At 46.6% G+C, this 16,970-nt stretch overlaps 2 protein-coding genes across 2 annotated transcripts in view; both read left to right on the top strand.

The window, feature by feature from the left end:
* The window catches only part of WDR59 (WD repeat domain 59), a 33,765-nt gene extending 25,641 nt beyond the window's left edge, over positions 1-8,124 (top strand). Inside the window, 8 exon segments of the mRNA XM_044269893.1 lie at positions 474-555; positions 1,190-1,302; positions 1,388-1,526; positions 1,605-1,677; positions 5,131-5,254; positions 5,500-5,642; positions 6,861-6,961; positions 6,963-8,124. Of these exon segments, the coding sequence (XP_044125828.1) occupies positions 474-555; positions 1,190-1,302; positions 1,388-1,526; positions 1,605-1,677; positions 5,131-5,254; positions 5,500-5,642; positions 6,861-6,961; positions 6,963-7,097 (910 nt within the window). The 3' untranslated portion in view covers positions 7,098-8,124.
* A 6,295-nt stretch (positions 8,125-14,419) lies between these two features.
* Positions 14,420-16,970, top strand: part of FA2H (fatty acid 2-hydroxylase) — a 65,690-nt gene continuing 63,139 nt past the window's right edge. The window contains exon 1 of the mRNA XM_044269945.1: positions 14,420-14,553. Coding sequence (XP_044125880.1) covers positions 14,428-14,553 — 126 coding nt within the window. The 5' untranslated portion in view covers positions 14,420-14,427. The remainder of the gene's footprint in view (positions 14,554-16,970) is intronic.

Genomic DNA, 16,970 nt, shown 5'->3' with positions numbered 1-16,970 from the left:
AGCAGAGTTATTATACCATAAAAATATTTGACGATTGTGCAGGAGATGGTATACAGCAAGCAGAGTTATTATACCTGTATGAAGAGAGAAAAGATGGCTGTTAGAGGCATGCCATGTTTAACTGCATGACACTTAGCAACGAAGACCCGTGCAAGCGCCCCACACCCGTCATGCCGGAAGTCAGACCCCCCCACTGATCGGATACCGATGACCCGAGGGTAGCACATCAATAAACACTCAGAAGGGGTATTTCCAACTGAAGGCATCACACTAGCATTTGCTATCACTTTGATCGGGGAGGGTCTTATCTATGGTGCTAAACCATGGCTGCAGCCTCTAGATACTCTGTATTGATGGGGGACCCCACCGATTATGAACTGATGGCAAAATCTACCTGTGACTTGCCAAGATAAGGTCCCCTTTTAATGATTAGATTGCATGACTATATTTCTAATTATTTTCTTTTTAATTAGATTGAACCGCGGTGATCTCCAGGAGATGTGTCAGAAGAACGCCGCCTCCGCCCTCAGCGTGGGCCGCAGGGATCTGGTGCAGGTGAGTGCCCCTGAGGCCTCCATATCTGATCCTGGTAATATTCCTCCTAAACTGGGGTTTTAGTAAATAAATGGGGCCACTGTTGGCTGCTCCTCCCAGAGGCTGCAGATGAGGCATGGACAGCCCCTCACAAGTGAGGTGCACCCTGCCTGACATCCAGCCTTTCATACACTGGCATCTCGGCACAGATCCTCACTGGTCTGTTCAAACAGCTGCTTGCTGAGGGTGTGGGAGTCAGACCCCTCACTGCTCTGATATCCATAGATCTTCAATCAGTATTTTTCGGACTGTGAGATGCACCGGATTATTAGATGCACCTAGGATTTAGAGGAGGACAATAAGATTTATTTATTTTTTTCATCAGACCTCCCAGCTTCTATTAGCCTCAGATCAGACCCCCAGTGTCACGGTGGGGAGTGGGTGAAACCCCCCCCCCTCCATCGTACAATGTAAAGCAGACGGACAAGCAACTGGGCCAGAGGCTGGGATAAGGGAGCTGGTCACCTACAGTATTCCCAAGGAAATTATAAACACAGAAAGGCCCTTTTAGAGACGGTGAGGGTTGTAGTACACGGTGGAGGTTAATTTTGGATGGCAGGATAGGTATGTGTTAATGAAGCTCTTCTCATCCCAGGTTTGGGCTCTGGCGGCTGCTTCAAGTGACTTGTGTCTTACTCCTAAGTCTGACCCGGATAATGAGGCCCCTTGGGCCCGACACCCGTTTGGCCGCCAGCTGCTGGAATCATTGTATGTACACAGTGTAATCCCTTCTGTCCTCTGTTCTTCACCCTTGTGGCTGGTATTTAGGATAACATCCTCACTTTACCTACAGACTGGCCCATTACTGCCATTTGCACGACGTTCAGACCCTCGCCATGTTGTGCAGTGTTTTTGATGCCAATCTGCAGCTTCAGAGCAGTGGACAGTCCACCTGCCATCCTTTTCCATCACGTCCCGCCCACAGCCGCTACGTAAGTTCCTCGTTTTACTCTCTTGGTCCTATATGCAGGTAAAGATGGCCAAACTGAGTGTCCATCGTCTTCTTACAGCCCAGCATCACATCCTCTGGCTCTGGATCTAACATCTCTGACCCTGGCTTCAGTAACAGCGGCTGGAGCGGCAGTAAGAAACCTGTTCTGTTGTATCTGAGACCGTTTAGACAGAAATACAATGTTCATAATTTTAATAACTTAGTAAATGTATCTATCTGCATTCACAATTCTGCAGCCATCATAACAGAAATCTCCCAGAGTTCCCTGCTCCTTCAGTGCCTGCAGAGAGCTCAGTGATAATTGGTTCTGCTGCGTCCATTTTTTGTTACTCACCGTGAAATCCCTTTCGCGTTTCGTTTATTGGGGGGAACAGCAAAGACCCTGGGTATAGCTGCTGCCAGTAGGCCGACACTAAGCAAAAAGTGTTAGCTCCTCTCACCAGCTATACCCCACCTGCGAACACTGAGCTAACCAGTTTGTACGGAAGCAGTAGGAGAAAAAACATTAGCAATAAGAAAAAAAGAGCCAAAACAACCAATAACTTGTCCGATCCAAAGGGAAACAACCAAACAAGGGTAAGATGCACTGATAATATGCAAGAGGGGTGGGTGCTGTGTCTCCCAATCAATGAGACGAGAAAGGGATTTTACGGTGAATAACAAAAAAATCCAGTTTTCTCGTCCGTGTCATTGGTGGACACAGCAAAGACCTTGGGACGTTTTAGAGCAATCCCCACGGGTGGGAAGACAATAATGAACTGTAGTAGCATGAGTGCTGTGAATGCAGCGCCGCTTGCAGCACCCTGCGACATAGAGCCGCATCGGAGGACGCAAAGGGATGCACCCTATAGAACTTCGTGAACGTGTTGTGGGGATTCGCTCTGGTAGTTAGGACTAGCGGATGATCATGCAGTATAGAGGCAAAGTACACAGTTCTTGAATCAAACAGCGGTGTTTATTCACACATTGGTGTATAACAAAACGCAGGTGGCTTGGTGTTTGTTCACACACAGGGAAAATCCATAGACAATAAAAGTCACCTTTTCTTCTGGGTGTCAATTCACACCCTGCTAGCAGTTCAGCCTCCATCAAGTCCATAGGCGGCCTGTTCACCTTTAGAGAGGCCTGAGTCCTCCAGCCCGGCTCAAACCTCAAATCCCAGCACAGCCCACAGTTCACAGTACACAGACTCCTGAGCTTCACTGTCAGAGAGAGTTAAATCCACACCTGGCAGTGCTGGCTGGTTTTAATGCCTGGCAAAACCTGACCTGGAACATGGAGAGTAGTCACCCACCCAGCACTTTGACTACTCCCAGTAAGAGCCATCCCGGATCAGCTATGACAGCCATGCTGTGTCAATTAGCAATAGCTGCTGCTGAGACACAAAATACTGGCTCTTACTTCACCGAGGCCAGGAACCTCGGTGACACATACCTTCCATCCACAATGATTCCCGGTACCTTCTTACAGTGTTCAGGGAGGAACACGTAGCTCCCCTGCACGCCGGCAAAGCGGAGACTTTGTGCCAAGATGAGGAATGGCAAGATGAAGAGGATGAAAGCAAAATGCTTATTTCTTGCAGGTGAGATCCAAACAAGAGGTTACCCTGGAAAGTAAGGGCCGTAAGGGACTTTGATGATTGATCAGCTGCCAAGTCTTTCAGCCAAAGAGTCCAATGAATGGTCACAGACTTGGGAGATGCTCTCTCTCTCTCCGCCTGGCCGCATTAAGGCCTCACAGATTTACTCGCCAGCCTGAGTAATCTGGAATGCTAACCGCCGATTCTTCCCAGGAAGTACCAGCGAGTAGGCCTTGCCTGAGTTGATCCCCTCCCCACCCAGTCAGTGGTAGCCCTGCTGACCCACGAGTTGGCAAAGATTGGGCAGAGGGATGAACCAGTGGCCTCAAATGTGGATTTAGTGAAAGACTATCTTTTAGGTCTTGGAAAGAGGTGGTGTCAGGAAGTTTAAGTGTGGTGTGCTTGGACAGGCGTGAGACTTGGTGGTTGACTGCTGGGGGGAACGACCAAGTCTTAGTAATTAGGCTGTCTACCTTATAAACTAGGCTAGAAGATTAATCCTCATTCGTGAGTCCATCTGAAATATCGTCCTTCCTGTTTGACAGCTCTAAGAGCGGCGGTGCGACAGGGGAGGGAGGAGAAGCAGATCTCTTAGATGGCAGAAGCACTGTATTTTAATTTTTTTTATTATCCCATACTCCCCTGACTCCCGATCCCTGAAGTCCAGCCTTGCTTCCAGCAAGGTCCTTCAGCCTCCCAGGTCGCTCCCTTTGGTGGTGGTGGGGGGACCATTGCCCGAGGTAGAGATAAGACTAAGATAAGGATGGTTGGTTGTTAGGAGGGGTGTAGCTGGTGGGAGGAGTTAACACCTTTTGCTTAATGTCCACCTCCTAAAGGCAGCAGCTTATACCCAGGGTCTTTGCAGTGTCCCCCAATGACACAGACAAGAAATAAAAATTTTGGAATCTGTTTTATTTTTTTAAAATTTTTTTTGGTGGGGGGGTCACTTCACACGCTGAAAAAGTCTTATGTACCAAAGCAAATTTAGTTTTTTTTCAAAGTTTTTTTTAACCTTTGAGGACAGGGCTATATTTTCTATTTTTGCAATTTAGTTTTTTACTCCCTTCCTTCCCAGAGCCATAGCTTTTTTTATTTTTCCATTCACATAGACGTATTATGTCTTGTTTTTACACTTTTGAATGTCGCCATTTAGTATTGCATACAGTGTAGTAGGAAGATGGGGGAAAAAAAAATTCCAAATGGGGCGGAATTGGAAAAGAATAAACGGGCAGCATAGTTCTGGGTTGTGTTTTTATGGTATTCCCTATGTGATAAAACTGACCTGTTGCCTTCATTCTCTGGGTCAGTACGAATACAGTGATATTACTTGGGGTGTGTATGACTTTTTGATAGCTTTTTATTAAATAGTTTTTGGAGAGGTGAACCTATGAAAAAAATTACGAATCGGCCATATTTAATTTTTATTCCCGTTATGCCGCTCACCGTATGGAATAAATACATTTACGTTTTAATAGTTTTGGGGAATGGCAGTGGAAAAGGCGGGGGTGTAGGGTGATTAAAATTTTTGTATACTTTTTATATTTTGTTAAGCTTTTTCTTCTTCTTTTCTTTTTATTATTACTTTAAGTTCCCTTAGAGGACTTGAACATGCGATCCTTTGCTTCTCCCATACACTGCAATAAATTACAATTGCAGCCCATGGGAGATCCATTGTGTTCCTGTGGAACTAATGCTATGATGGCCTCAGAACCGTCAGAGGGACTGAGGTTATCACAACGAACCAACAGCTCCCCGGATCGCAGTGCAGGGGAAGCTGTTCTGGAAAAGACTCTAAGATGCCGTGGTCACAATTGACCACAGCATCTGAGGGGTTAAATGTCTATGATCGGTGTTATTACCTATCACAGACGTTAGCTCCGGGTGTGTGCTGTGTAAAATAGAAGAAACCTAGTGGGAATGGCGCCCACTCCTTATGCAAGTAATATAAAAAAATTATCGACATGAAAGATCAGCACATTATCTTGTGTATTTCGCCTTCTGACAGGTGGTCATGATGGAGAGCACGGTGTTCCTTGGGGCGACGCTTCACCTGATGAATACCGCTACAGTAATTTAGGTTACGTGGATCCCCGGGAGCGTGAGAGAGAGCAGCATGACAAGAACAAGAGGTGATCGCCATATTACCCAGAACTGTGTGACTCTGTCAGTCTGCCACGTCTGAACCCACTTTCTCACATTTCAGCAATATGTAGTCTATCCTCTTTTTTTTTTTTTTTTTTGTAAGACGTGTAAAATCTCGAAGCAGTTTTGCCGCACTCTCCTGTTATATTTACAGGACTGAGAATACTGTATCTCCTCGTAATGTTCACTTTCATGTGTCATAGTCCTAATTATGTTCCATGTTGCCGAACAGAATCCTCGACCCAGCAAATACTCAGCAGTTTGATGACTTTAAGAAGTGTTATGGGGAAATCCTGTATCGCTGGGGTCTTCAAGAGAAACGAGCAGAAGTTCTGAAATTTGTGTCCTGTCCTCCTGAGCCTCATCGGGGCATCGGTCAGTAGTGACTATGAATACAATGTGTCCCTCATTTAGTTAGCCATACTCTTATAGTAACTACTATAATACTTCTCCCATGTCAAATAATAATACTGCTCATATGTGCAGGAATATAACTACTATAATACTGAATCCTATGTACAGGAATATAACTACTATAATACTGAATCCTATGTACAGGAATATAACTACTATAATACTGAATCCTATGTACAGGAATATAACTACTATAATACTGCCTCCTATGTACAAGAATATATCTACTATAATACTGCCTGCTATGTACAAGAATATAACTACTATAATACTGCTCCTATGTACAAGGATATAACTACTATAATACTGCTCCTATGTACAAGGATATAACTACTATAATACTGTCTCCTATGTACAATAATATATCTACTATAATACTGCTCCTATGTACAAGAATATATCTACTATAATGCTGCCTGCTATGTACAAGAATATAACTACTATAATGCTGCCTGCTATGTACAAGAATATAACTACTATAATACTGCTCCTATGTACAAGAATATAACTACTATAATACTGCTCCTATGTACAAGAATATAACTACTATAATACTGCTCCTATGTACATGAATATAACTACTATAATACTGCCTCCTATGTACAAGAATATAACTACTATAATACTGCCTCCTATGTACAAGAATATAACTACTATAATACTGCCTCCTATGTACAAGAATATAACTACTATAATACTGCCTCCTATGTACAAGAATATAACTACTATAATACTGCCTCCTATGTACAAGAATATAACTACTATAATACTGCTCCTTTGTACAAGAATATAACTACTATAATACTGCCTCCTATGTACATGAATATAACTACTATAATACTGCCTCCTATGTACAAGAATATAACTACTATAATACTGCTCCTATGTACAAGAATATAACTACTATAATACTGCTCCTATGTGCAAGAATATAACTACTATAATACTGCTCCTATGTGCAAGAATATAACTACTATAATACTGCTCCTATGTGCAAGAATATAACTACTATAATACTGCTCCTATGTGCAAGAATATAACTACTATAATACTGCCTCCTATGTGCAAGAATATAACTACTATAATACTGCTCCTATGTACAAGAATATAACTACTATAATACTGCTCCTATGTACATGAATATAACTACTATAATACTGCCTGTTTTCTCGCCATCAGAATTCGGGGTGTATTGCAGCCACTGTCGCAGCGAGGTGCGAGGAACACAATGCGCGATCTGTAAGGGATTCACCTTCCAGTGTGCCATCTGCCATGTCGCCTGTCCGGGGCTCTTCCAACTTCTGCTTGCGTTGTGGACATGGTGGGCACACGGCTCACATGCTGGAATGGTTCAGCTCGCAGGAGGTCTGTCCCACTGGCTGCGGCTGCCACTGCCTTTTGGAGAGCACCTTTTAATGTTCCTGAATTCACAGGTAGCTCCACACAAATGCTATCCTTGCCAAAGCCCATGATGGCGCCACCTTTAGGTGACGCAGAGAACTGCACGCCAGTACAGTGGACATGTCCTGGATTATGTACCGCGTCCACGAGGCCTTTGTTCTTTGTCTTTATGGATGTGGCTCCTCCGGGGTGAGTTTTCCACATAAGAGAACCTGATGCCATCACTCAAAGGGGTCTTCACCTTCGTGACTTTTAGCCAGGCCCAGCCCGAGGCCACTGTCTTTAAGAGCCCCTTTAATATTATTTTTTCCCCCCTTTTGATCTCATCTACCTCTTTTTCATGTCTGATGGTTCCTCTCAGACACTGCCACTTACCTGAATTTCTATTGGACTGAGCTGACCATAGATAGGTCCACAGATTGGGCACCACATAGCACCTGTTCTCCAGACCCCTCCCCTTAATTAGGCCCCTCCCCTTTCCAGGTGCACAGCCATTATTCCATGATCCTCTTTTTCTCACTGGTTGTTTAGTTGCTTGTAGTTTATGACCATTCTGTCCTTGCACAGATTTGCTGCTGAGCAAATGCCTATACTTTCCAACCATTTTGAAAAAGCAAAGCTGCAGTGTAAAGCATAAGGTTTGGAGCAGAATAGCAGTCGTAGCCTCTTATAAGACTGGAGGTTGTGCTCAGAACACTTCAGATTAGCTGGAGTGTCTCAGCACAGATATGCCTTAATAGAGCAGAGCTGCAGTGTAAAGCATGATTCTGCTTGAGATGGCAGGTGTATTTCAGATTACCTTTGACTCCAGTAGACATTGCAGCTGATCAGGAATCATTGGAGTAAAGTGGACATGAAGAAAATGACTTTCAAGAAGTTGGTCATTGGGTTAGTTTTTCAGATCCACCTACATTAATGGAGATCTGAGTGATCGCCCTCCATCTATACGGCTGCCATTGTCTTCTGCTGCCGTAGTTTACCGAATGTGATAAAAAATGATTTATTTATATAAGAAATGTGAAAAATAAAATAAATGCCGCCGTCTGACCGGATGTCTTACTTCAGTACATTTTTCCAAATGAAATGTTAATCCTCGAGTTGTTCTCTTCTAGTCTTCGTAAAATAAATTTCTTCTGCTGCTTTTGTCTCAAGGAAAGCTGGGTGACGACTGGTATGGCCTCCAGTACAGCTCCTACCGGTCACCCAGCTTTCCCAGATGCCTGATGGTAAGGCAACATGGTTCTTCTGCACTCTTGAACAACTGCAACCTCTGAGCCGAAATGCTCGTCACCCATCTTTTCCAGCAAGTTGTAACCTAGAGACCGCTATAGCGCGTATAAAGTGTGGTACGGCGTCATTAGGCACGTGGTGGCACTATTATATAGATGTGGTACGGCGTCATTAGGCACGTGGTGGCACTGTTATATAGATGTGGTACGGCGTCATTAGGCACATAGGGGCACTATTATATAGATGTGGTACAGCATCATTAGGCACGTGGTGGCACTATTATATAGATGTGGTACGGCGTCATTAGGCACATAGGGGCACTATTATATAGATGTGGTACGGCGTCATTAGGCACATGGTGGCACTATTACATGGATGCGGTACAGCGTCATTAGGCACGTGGTGGCACTATTATATAGATGTGGTACGGCGTCATTAGGCACGTGGTGGCACTATTATATAGGTGTAGTATGGTGGCACTATTACATGGATGCGGTACGGCATCATTAGGCACATGGAGCATGTTATAGGTGTGATATGGCCTCATTATGCAGCCATGGTATGACACTATAGTGAGGTTAAGCATGGTGTGGTACTGTTATATGGCCGGTGTGGTTGTATAATATAGTTATTACAGTATTCAGTGAGGAACAGAAGTATTTGAACACTCTGCGATTTTGCAAGTTCTCCCACTTAGAAATCATGGACAGGTCTGAAATTCACATTGTAGGTGCATTCCCACTGTCCCCAAAAATTCAGGAAATCACAATGTATGATTTTTAAAGAACAGAAGTATTTGAACACCTGAGAAAATCAGTGTAACATTTGGTCCAGAAGCCTTTGTTTGCAATTACAGAGGTCAAACGTTTCCTGTAGTTCTTGACCAGGTTTGCACACACTGCAGCAGGGATTTTGGCCCGCTCCTCCACACAGATCTCCTCTACATCTGTCAGGTTTCGGGGCTGTCGCTGAGCAACACAGAGTTTCAGCTCCCTCCAAAGATGTTCTATTGGATTTAGGCCTGGAGACTGGCTAGGCAACTGCAGAACCTTGATATGCTTCTGACGGAGCCGTGTGCTTCAGGTCGTTGTCACGTTGGAAGACCCAGCCACGACCCATCTTCAATGCTCTGACTGAGGGAAGGAGGTTGTTGGCCAATATCTCACAATAAATGGCCCCATTCATCCTCTCCTTAAGGCCTCATGCACACGACCGTTGTGTGCATCCGTGGCCGTTGTGCCGTTTTCCGTTTTTTTTCGCTGACCCATTGACTTTCAATGGGTCCGTGGAAAAATCGGAAAATGCACCGTTTTGCAGCCGAGGCCGTGATCCGTGTATCCTGTCCGTCAAAAAAATATGACCTGTCCTATTTTTTTGACGGACAACGGTTCACGGACCCATTCAAGTCAATGGGTCCGTGAAAGAACACGGATGCACACAAGATTGGCATCCGTGTCCGTGATCCGTGGCCGTAGGTTGCTTTCATACAGACGGATCCGAATATCCGTCTGCATAAAAGCTTTTTCTGATCTAAGTTTTCACTTCGTGAAAACTCATTTCCGACAGTATATTCTAACACAGAAGCGTTCCCATGGTGATGGGGACGCTTCTAGTTAGAATACACTGCAAACTTTGTACAAGACTGCCCCCTGCTGCCTGGCAGCACCCGATCTCTTACAGGGGGATATGATAGCACAATTAACCCCTTCATATTCCCCTGTAAGAGATCAGGGCTGCCAGGCAGCAGGGGGCAGACCCCCCCCCCCCTCCCCAGTTTGAATATCGTTGGTGGCACAGTGTGCCAACCACCATCGCCCCCCCCCCTCCCTCCCTCTATTGTATTAAATCGTTGGTGGCACAGTGTGCCAACCACCATCGGCCCCCCTCCCTCCCTCTATTGTATTAAATCGTTGGTGGCACAGTGTGCCAACCACCATCGCCCCCCCCCCCCTCCCTCTATAGCAGTAACATTGGTGGCAGTGTGCGGTCTCAACAGTAGAAGATTCATACTTACCTGCTTGCTGCTGCGATGTCTGTGAACGGCCGGGAGCTCCTCCTACTGGTAAGTGACAGTTCTTTAGCAATGCGCCGCACAGACCTTTCACTTACCAGTAGGAGGAGCTCCCGGCCGGACACAGACATCGCAGCAGCAAGCCGGTAAGTATGAATCTTCTACTGTTGAGACCGCACACTGCCACCAATGTTACTGCTATAGAGGGAGGGGGGGGCGGCGATGGTGGTTGGCACACTGTGCCACCAACGATTTAATACAATAGAGGGAGGGAGGGGGGGCTGATGGTGGTTGGCACACTGTGCCACCAACGATATTCAAACTGGGGAGGGGGGGGGGTCTGCCCCCTGCTGCCTGGCAGCCCTGATCTCCTACAGGGGAATATGATAGTACAATTAACCCCTTTAGGTGCCGCACCTAAAGGGGTTAATTGTGCTATCATATCCCCCAGTAAGAGATCGGGTGCTGCCAGGCAGCAGGGGGCAGTCTTGTACAAAGTTTGTAGTGTATTCTAACCTGAAGCGTCCCCATCACCATGGGAACGCCTCTGTGTTAGAATATACTGTCGGATCTGAGGTTCACGAAGTAGCTCATATCCGACAGTATATTCTAACATAGAGGCGTTCCCATGGTGATGGGGACGCTTCAAGTTAAAATATACCATCGGATTGGAGAAAACTCCAATCCGATGGTATAAAAGAACTCCAGACTTTACATTGAAAGTCAATGGGGACGGATCCGTTTGAAATGGCACCATATTGTGTCAACTTCAAACGGATCCGTCCCTATTGACTTGCATTGTAATTCAGGACGGATCCGTTTGGCTCCGCACGGCCAGGCGGACACCAAAACGACTTTTTTTTCATGTCCGTGGATCCTCCAATCCAGGAAGACCCACGGACGAAAAAACGGTCACGGATCACGGACCTACGGACCCCGTTTTTGCGGACCTTAAAAAAAAACGGTCGTGTGCATGAGGCCTAATACAGTGCAGTCGTCCTGTCCCCTTCGCAGAAAAGCACCCCCAAAGCATGATGATACCACCCCCATGCTTCACAGTAGGGATGGTGTTCTTAGGATGCAACTCATCCTTCTTTTTCCTCCAAACACGACGAGTGAAGTTTAGACCAAAAAGTTCTACTTTGGTCTCATCTGCCCACATGACTTTCTCCCATACCTCCTCTGGATCATCCAGATGGTCATTGGCGAACTTCAGACGGGCTTGGACATGTGATGACGATCAGGGGAACCTTCCGTGCAATGCATGATTTGAAACCATGGCGGTGTAGTGTTCTACCGACAGTGACCTTTGAAACCGTGGTCCCAGCTCTCTTCATGTCATTGACCAGCTCCTCCCTTGTAGTTCTGGGCTGATTCCTCACCTTTTTTTATCATCAGTGATACCCCACGAGGTGAGATCCTGCATGGAGCCTCAGTCTGAGGGAGACTGACAGGTGTCTTTAGCCTCTTCTATTTTCTAACAATTGCTCCAACGTTGATCTATTTTCACCAAGCTGCTTGGCAATTGCCTCGTAGCCCTTTCCAGCCTTGTGGAGGTCCACAATTGTGTCTCTGGTGCCTTTTGACAGCTCTTTAGTCTTGCCCATGGTAGTAGTTGGCATCTGACTGACTGAGGGGTGGACAGGGGTCTTTAAAGAGCTCAGACAGGTGCTACTAAGTTAGATTAGTGAGTGGAGTAGAGGTGGACTTTTTAAAGGCGCAGTAACAGGTCTTTGAGAGACAGAATTTTTGCCGTTTCTCAGGTGTTCAAACACTTATGTTCAGCTGTGCAAGACATAAAATCTTTAAAAATCATACAATGTGATTTCCGGATTTCTTTTTTTAATTCTGTCTCTCAGAGTGGGGATGCACCTACAATGTGAATTTCAGACCCCTCCATGATTTCTAAGTGGGAGAACTTGCAAAATCGCAGGGTGTTCAAATACTTCTGTTCCTCACTGTATGTCAGTATTATTCACGTTGAGGCCGGGGTCACATGTGATTTTCTGAATGTCTCATCCACTTTCCTGGTACCGTACAATGCTGCAGATTTTCTCACGTGTGACCCTGGCCCGAGGCACCCCGTCTCCCTCCTTCTGTTTTGCGGGTGATCAGGTGACGGCGGTGGGTGGGGGTGTCTGTTACACCTTTCCCGGCACTGGCCGGATGACACACACTCACACGTCCACAGCAAATACCTTTGTCCAGAGCAGTAATATCCTCGGATCTCATTACTTGCGCCCGATACAGGCCAGTGCCTTACAGTTGTGTGCGGTATCCGTGTTGTGTGGTTGCCGGGTCATTAGTCCCCATGCATTGTCCACCGTCACTGCCGGATTGTATGGCCCTTCCCGCTATACATGGCGTGACGCTTCCGACCCTCGTGACTCTCTGTGACCGCACAATCTGCAAATTCCTGTAAAATGACACAGCCGCCACCCGTTCATGGAGATTTGAGCCCGCGTCATACATGCGTCCTATGACCTATACCTAGGGTCCGGCACCCTTAAGGAAAAGACCAAAAATGCATCCCTGCCATTGGGGTTTTCTTCTGGCTATGGAGAAAACGCATCAGCAATTTTTTTCCACTAGGGGGAGCTCTAGGAACTGTGTGATACATATTGTACCCTTTGCCCCCCTCTCTGACCGAGTGGACAGTGATGCAAGGGTTAAAGGAGGGAGATAAAGTGACGGTATATTGGATACGATGGTAGACGGACATATGGAACCGTTGCGACATATCGCGCCCCGTGGAGCGCAGTCGCCAGATTTGCCTGAAGGGTTAATAAAGCCGATTCCAAGATAGCTCCTGAAAGCAGGTCCTGTATAAACCCTGTGTGCGGGGACAGAACTGATGATGTCATCGGTGGAGATCAGCCACGTCTGCATCCAGGAGATAATCCGGTGTCTGCGCCGAGGTCTTAGGCGGGGGCCAGATGTTTATAGCGAGTTAGCGCCCTGTGGGTGACACACAAGACAAAAGTGGAAATTCCACCCCAAAAAATAACACTGGAGGGGGGTTTCCAGTCTTGCGCAAAAAGATCTGCAGCTTACGGATATACTTTGTTTCAGATCTGAAGATCTCTGCTTGCTATTAGTGAATGGAAACACTTGTTGACATCCAGTGGCCTCAAACCCTTCTCAATCTAATGCTTCTCACAGCTGAGGGTCTGTTACAGTTTCATCCAGTCTAGATCCACCTGAGATAAACGTATCTGTTCTGATAGTTTGTTACAGTGTTTCAGGCTGGAGCATTGTCTGGTAACAAACCCTCAGCTGTGAGAAGTGTTAGGTCTGTACTAGTTTTTGGCTTGAAGATGCAAACTAAGAATATTTTCTGTATCAGCCAAACACGGCCGTGGAGTACAACCCCCATCCTTCCAGAAAGGGGGTTTTCCTGCCTTCTATAAATAAAGCTAAATTATGAAAAGATCTGAAACTTTCCAATGCACTTTTGTGTTTTAATTTGTCACCCTTTTTAAAACCTCAGCTTGCTGTCAGAGCCTGGAATCTTGATCTTCTAATGCACTGCTCATGCAGCAGCAGAGCTTTGTTACAGTGTGTCAGAGCAGTCTCATCTAATGTACCCTGCACACCATCAAGACGCGTTTTCAGCCTGTGAATGCAGGCAAAAAAAAAATCCATTCACTGACAGCAAGCACAAACCGTAAAAATGGTGAGAACCTGAAACCTAACTATTAGAAAGGCACAGTCCTCCTCATTTACAGTGGAAGTCCAGGTTGTTGGCAGCAGACGTGGACATCTAGAAGGATGCTGGTTCAGTGGGGTCTCGAGGACTCCCCAGAAATCTTAAGTTTTGGTTGGAATTTCCCTGCAGCCGAAAAACAACTAATAATTGGGGAACTCTGTGAAGAACACATTAGGGATTTTATGAAACTAGAAATCCCCCCCCGGACGTTATCAGAACTGGACCCTCGGGCGGTGAGCTGTCGGGATGCTGCAGTCAGGGTGATGTGGCCGCCATGTCTGTGGCTGCGTCCTGCACAGAGTGAACAGGAGCCCCCATGAGTGCAGCAGGTATACAGAGCGCGCCCCTGTGCAATGCTCTGCGCACGGGCGGTGTCCTCACTGCAGCCACAGGTTATGTCACCCAGTGGCCTCTGCTGGGGCTCATCACAGGATCTGCGGTGGGGCCAGTACGTGGGCGTCCATAAGGCTGCACGCTCCATCACAGAACTGAAAGTGTCACCTAATATTTTATGGCATCAGGTAACTGATCTTTACAGGACTCGCCAAGCTGCTGCGGAACCTCTTTCTGAAGAGTAAGGGAGAGTTTCCTGTCCACCATTGATATGAAGTGCTCTCTTCCTTATCAAATGAGGTTCTGCAGCAGCTGGGGTGAGGATATGCTGTTCTGCAGCAACTGAGGTGTATTCTGAGGTTCTGCAGCAGTTCGAATGTGTAGTAGTGGGTCTCGCAGCTGCCAAGATGTGTATTAGGAGGTTCTGCAGCAGCTGAGGTGTATTATGGTGTTCTGCAGCAGCTATGATGTGTATTATGAGGTTTTGCAGAAGCTGAGTTGTGTTATGATGTTCTGCAGCAGCTGAGGTGTGTTATGATGTTCTGCAGCAGCTGAGATGTGTATTAGGAGGTTCTGCAGCAGCTGAGGTGTGTATTAGGAGGTTCTGCAGCAGCTGAGGTGTGTATTAGGAGGTTTTGCAGCAGCTGAGGTGTGTATTAGGAGGTTCTGCGGCAGCTGAGGTGTGTATTAGGAGGTTCTGCAGCAGCTGAGGTGTGTATTATGATAATCTGCAGCAGCTGAAATGTGTATTATGAGGTTCTGCAGCAGCTAATCTGTGTATTATGAGGTTCTGCAGCAGCTGAGGTGTGTATTGTAAGGTTCTGCAGCAGCTGAGGTGTGTATTGTAAGGTTCTGCAGCAGCTGAGGTGTGTATTGTAAGGTTCTGCAGCAGCTGAGGTGTGTATTGTAAGGTTCTGCAGCAGCTGAGGTGTGTATTAGGAGGTTCTGCAGCAGCTGAGGTGTGCTTTAGCAGGTTCTGCAGCAGCTGAGGTGTGCTTTAGCAGGTTCTGCAGCAGCTGAGGTGTGCATGAGAAGGTTCTGCAGCTGCTGAGGTATATATTATGAGGTTCTGCCACAGCTGAGGTGTGTATTAGGAGGTTGTGTAGCAGCTGAAGTGTCTATTAGAAGTTAGGAGGTTCTGCAGCAGCTGAGGTGTGTATTAGGAGGTTCTGTAGCAGCTGAGGTGTGTATTAGGAGGTTCTGCGGCAGCTGAGGTGTGTATTAGGAGGTTCTGCGGCAGCTGAGGTGTGTATTAGGAGGTTCTGCGGCAGCTGAGGTGTGTATTAGGAGGTTCTGCGGCAGCTGAGGTGTGTATTAGGAGGTTCTGCAGCAGCTGAGGTGTGTATTAGGAGGTTGTGTAGCAGCTGAAGTGTGTATGATGAGGTTTTACAGCAGCTGAGGTGTGTATTAGGAGGTTGTGTAGCAGCTGAAGTGTGTATGATGAGGTTTTGCAGCAGCTGAGGTGTGTATTAGGAGGTTCTGCAGCAGCTGAAGTGTGTATGATGAGGTTTTGCAGCAGCTGAGGTGTGTATTAGGAGGTTGTGTAGCAGCTGAAGTGTCTATTAGGAGTTAGGAGGTTCTGCAGCAGCTGAAGTGTGTATGATGAGGTTTTGCAGCAGCTGAGGTGTGTATTAGGAGGTTCTGCAGCAGCTGAAGTGTGTATGATGAGGTTTTGCAGCAGCTGAGGTGTGTATTAGGAGGTTGTGTAGCAGCTGAAGTGTCTATTAGGAGTTAGGAGGTTCTGCAGCAGCTGAAGTGTGTATGATGAGGTTTTGCAGCAGCTGAGGTGTGTATTAGGAGGTTCTGCAGCAGCTGAAGTGTGTATGATGAGGTTTTGCAGCAGCTGAGGTGTGTATTAGGAGGTTGTGTAGCAGCTGAAGTGTCTATTAGGAGGTTCTGCAGCAGCTGAAGTGTGTATTAGGAGGTTCTGCAGCAGCTGAAGTGTCTATTAGGAGGTTTTGCAGCAGCTGAGGTGTGTATTAGGAGGTTCTGCAGCAGCTGAGGTGTGCTTTAGCAGGTTCTGCAGCAGCTGAGGTGTGCATGAGAAGGTTCTGCAGCAGCTGAGGTGTGTATTAGGAGGTTGTGTAGCAGCTGAAGTGTCTATTAGGAGTTAGGAGGTTCTGCAGCAGCTGAGGTGTGTATTAGGAGGTTTTGCAGCAGCTGAGGTGTGTATTAGGAGGTTCTGCGGCAGCTGAGGTGTGTATTAGGAGGTTCTGCAGCAGCTGAGGTGTGTATTATGAGGTTCTGCAGCAGCTGAGGTGTGTATTAGGAGGTTGTGTAGCAGCTGAGGTATGTATTATGAGGTTCTGCAGCAGCTGAGGTGTGTATTAGGAGGTTGTGTAGCAGCTGAAGTGTCTATTAGGAGTTAGGAGGTTCTGCAGCAGCAGCTGAGGTGTGTATTAGGAGGTTCTGCAGCAGCTGAGGTGTGTATTAGGAGGTTCTGCAGCAGCTGAGGTGTGTATTAGGAGGTTCTGCGGCAGCTGAGGTGTGTATTAGGAGGTTCTGCAGCAGCTGAGGTGTGTATTATGAGGTTCTGCAGCAGCTGAGGTGTGTATTAGGAGGTTGTGTAGCAGCTGAGGTATGTATTATGAGGTTCTGCAGCAGC

This window comes from Bufo gargarizans, chromosome 10 (genome assembly GCF_014858855.1).
Source record: "Bufo gargarizans isolate SCDJY-AF-19 chromosome 10, ASM1485885v1, whole genome shotgun sequence".
Lineage (NCBI taxonomy): Eukaryota > Metazoa > Chordata > Amphibia > Anura > Bufonidae > Bufo > Bufo gargarizans.
The sequence above is the reverse complement of the archived record's forward strand: the minus strand, read 5'-3'. Positions and strand labels throughout refer to the sequence as shown.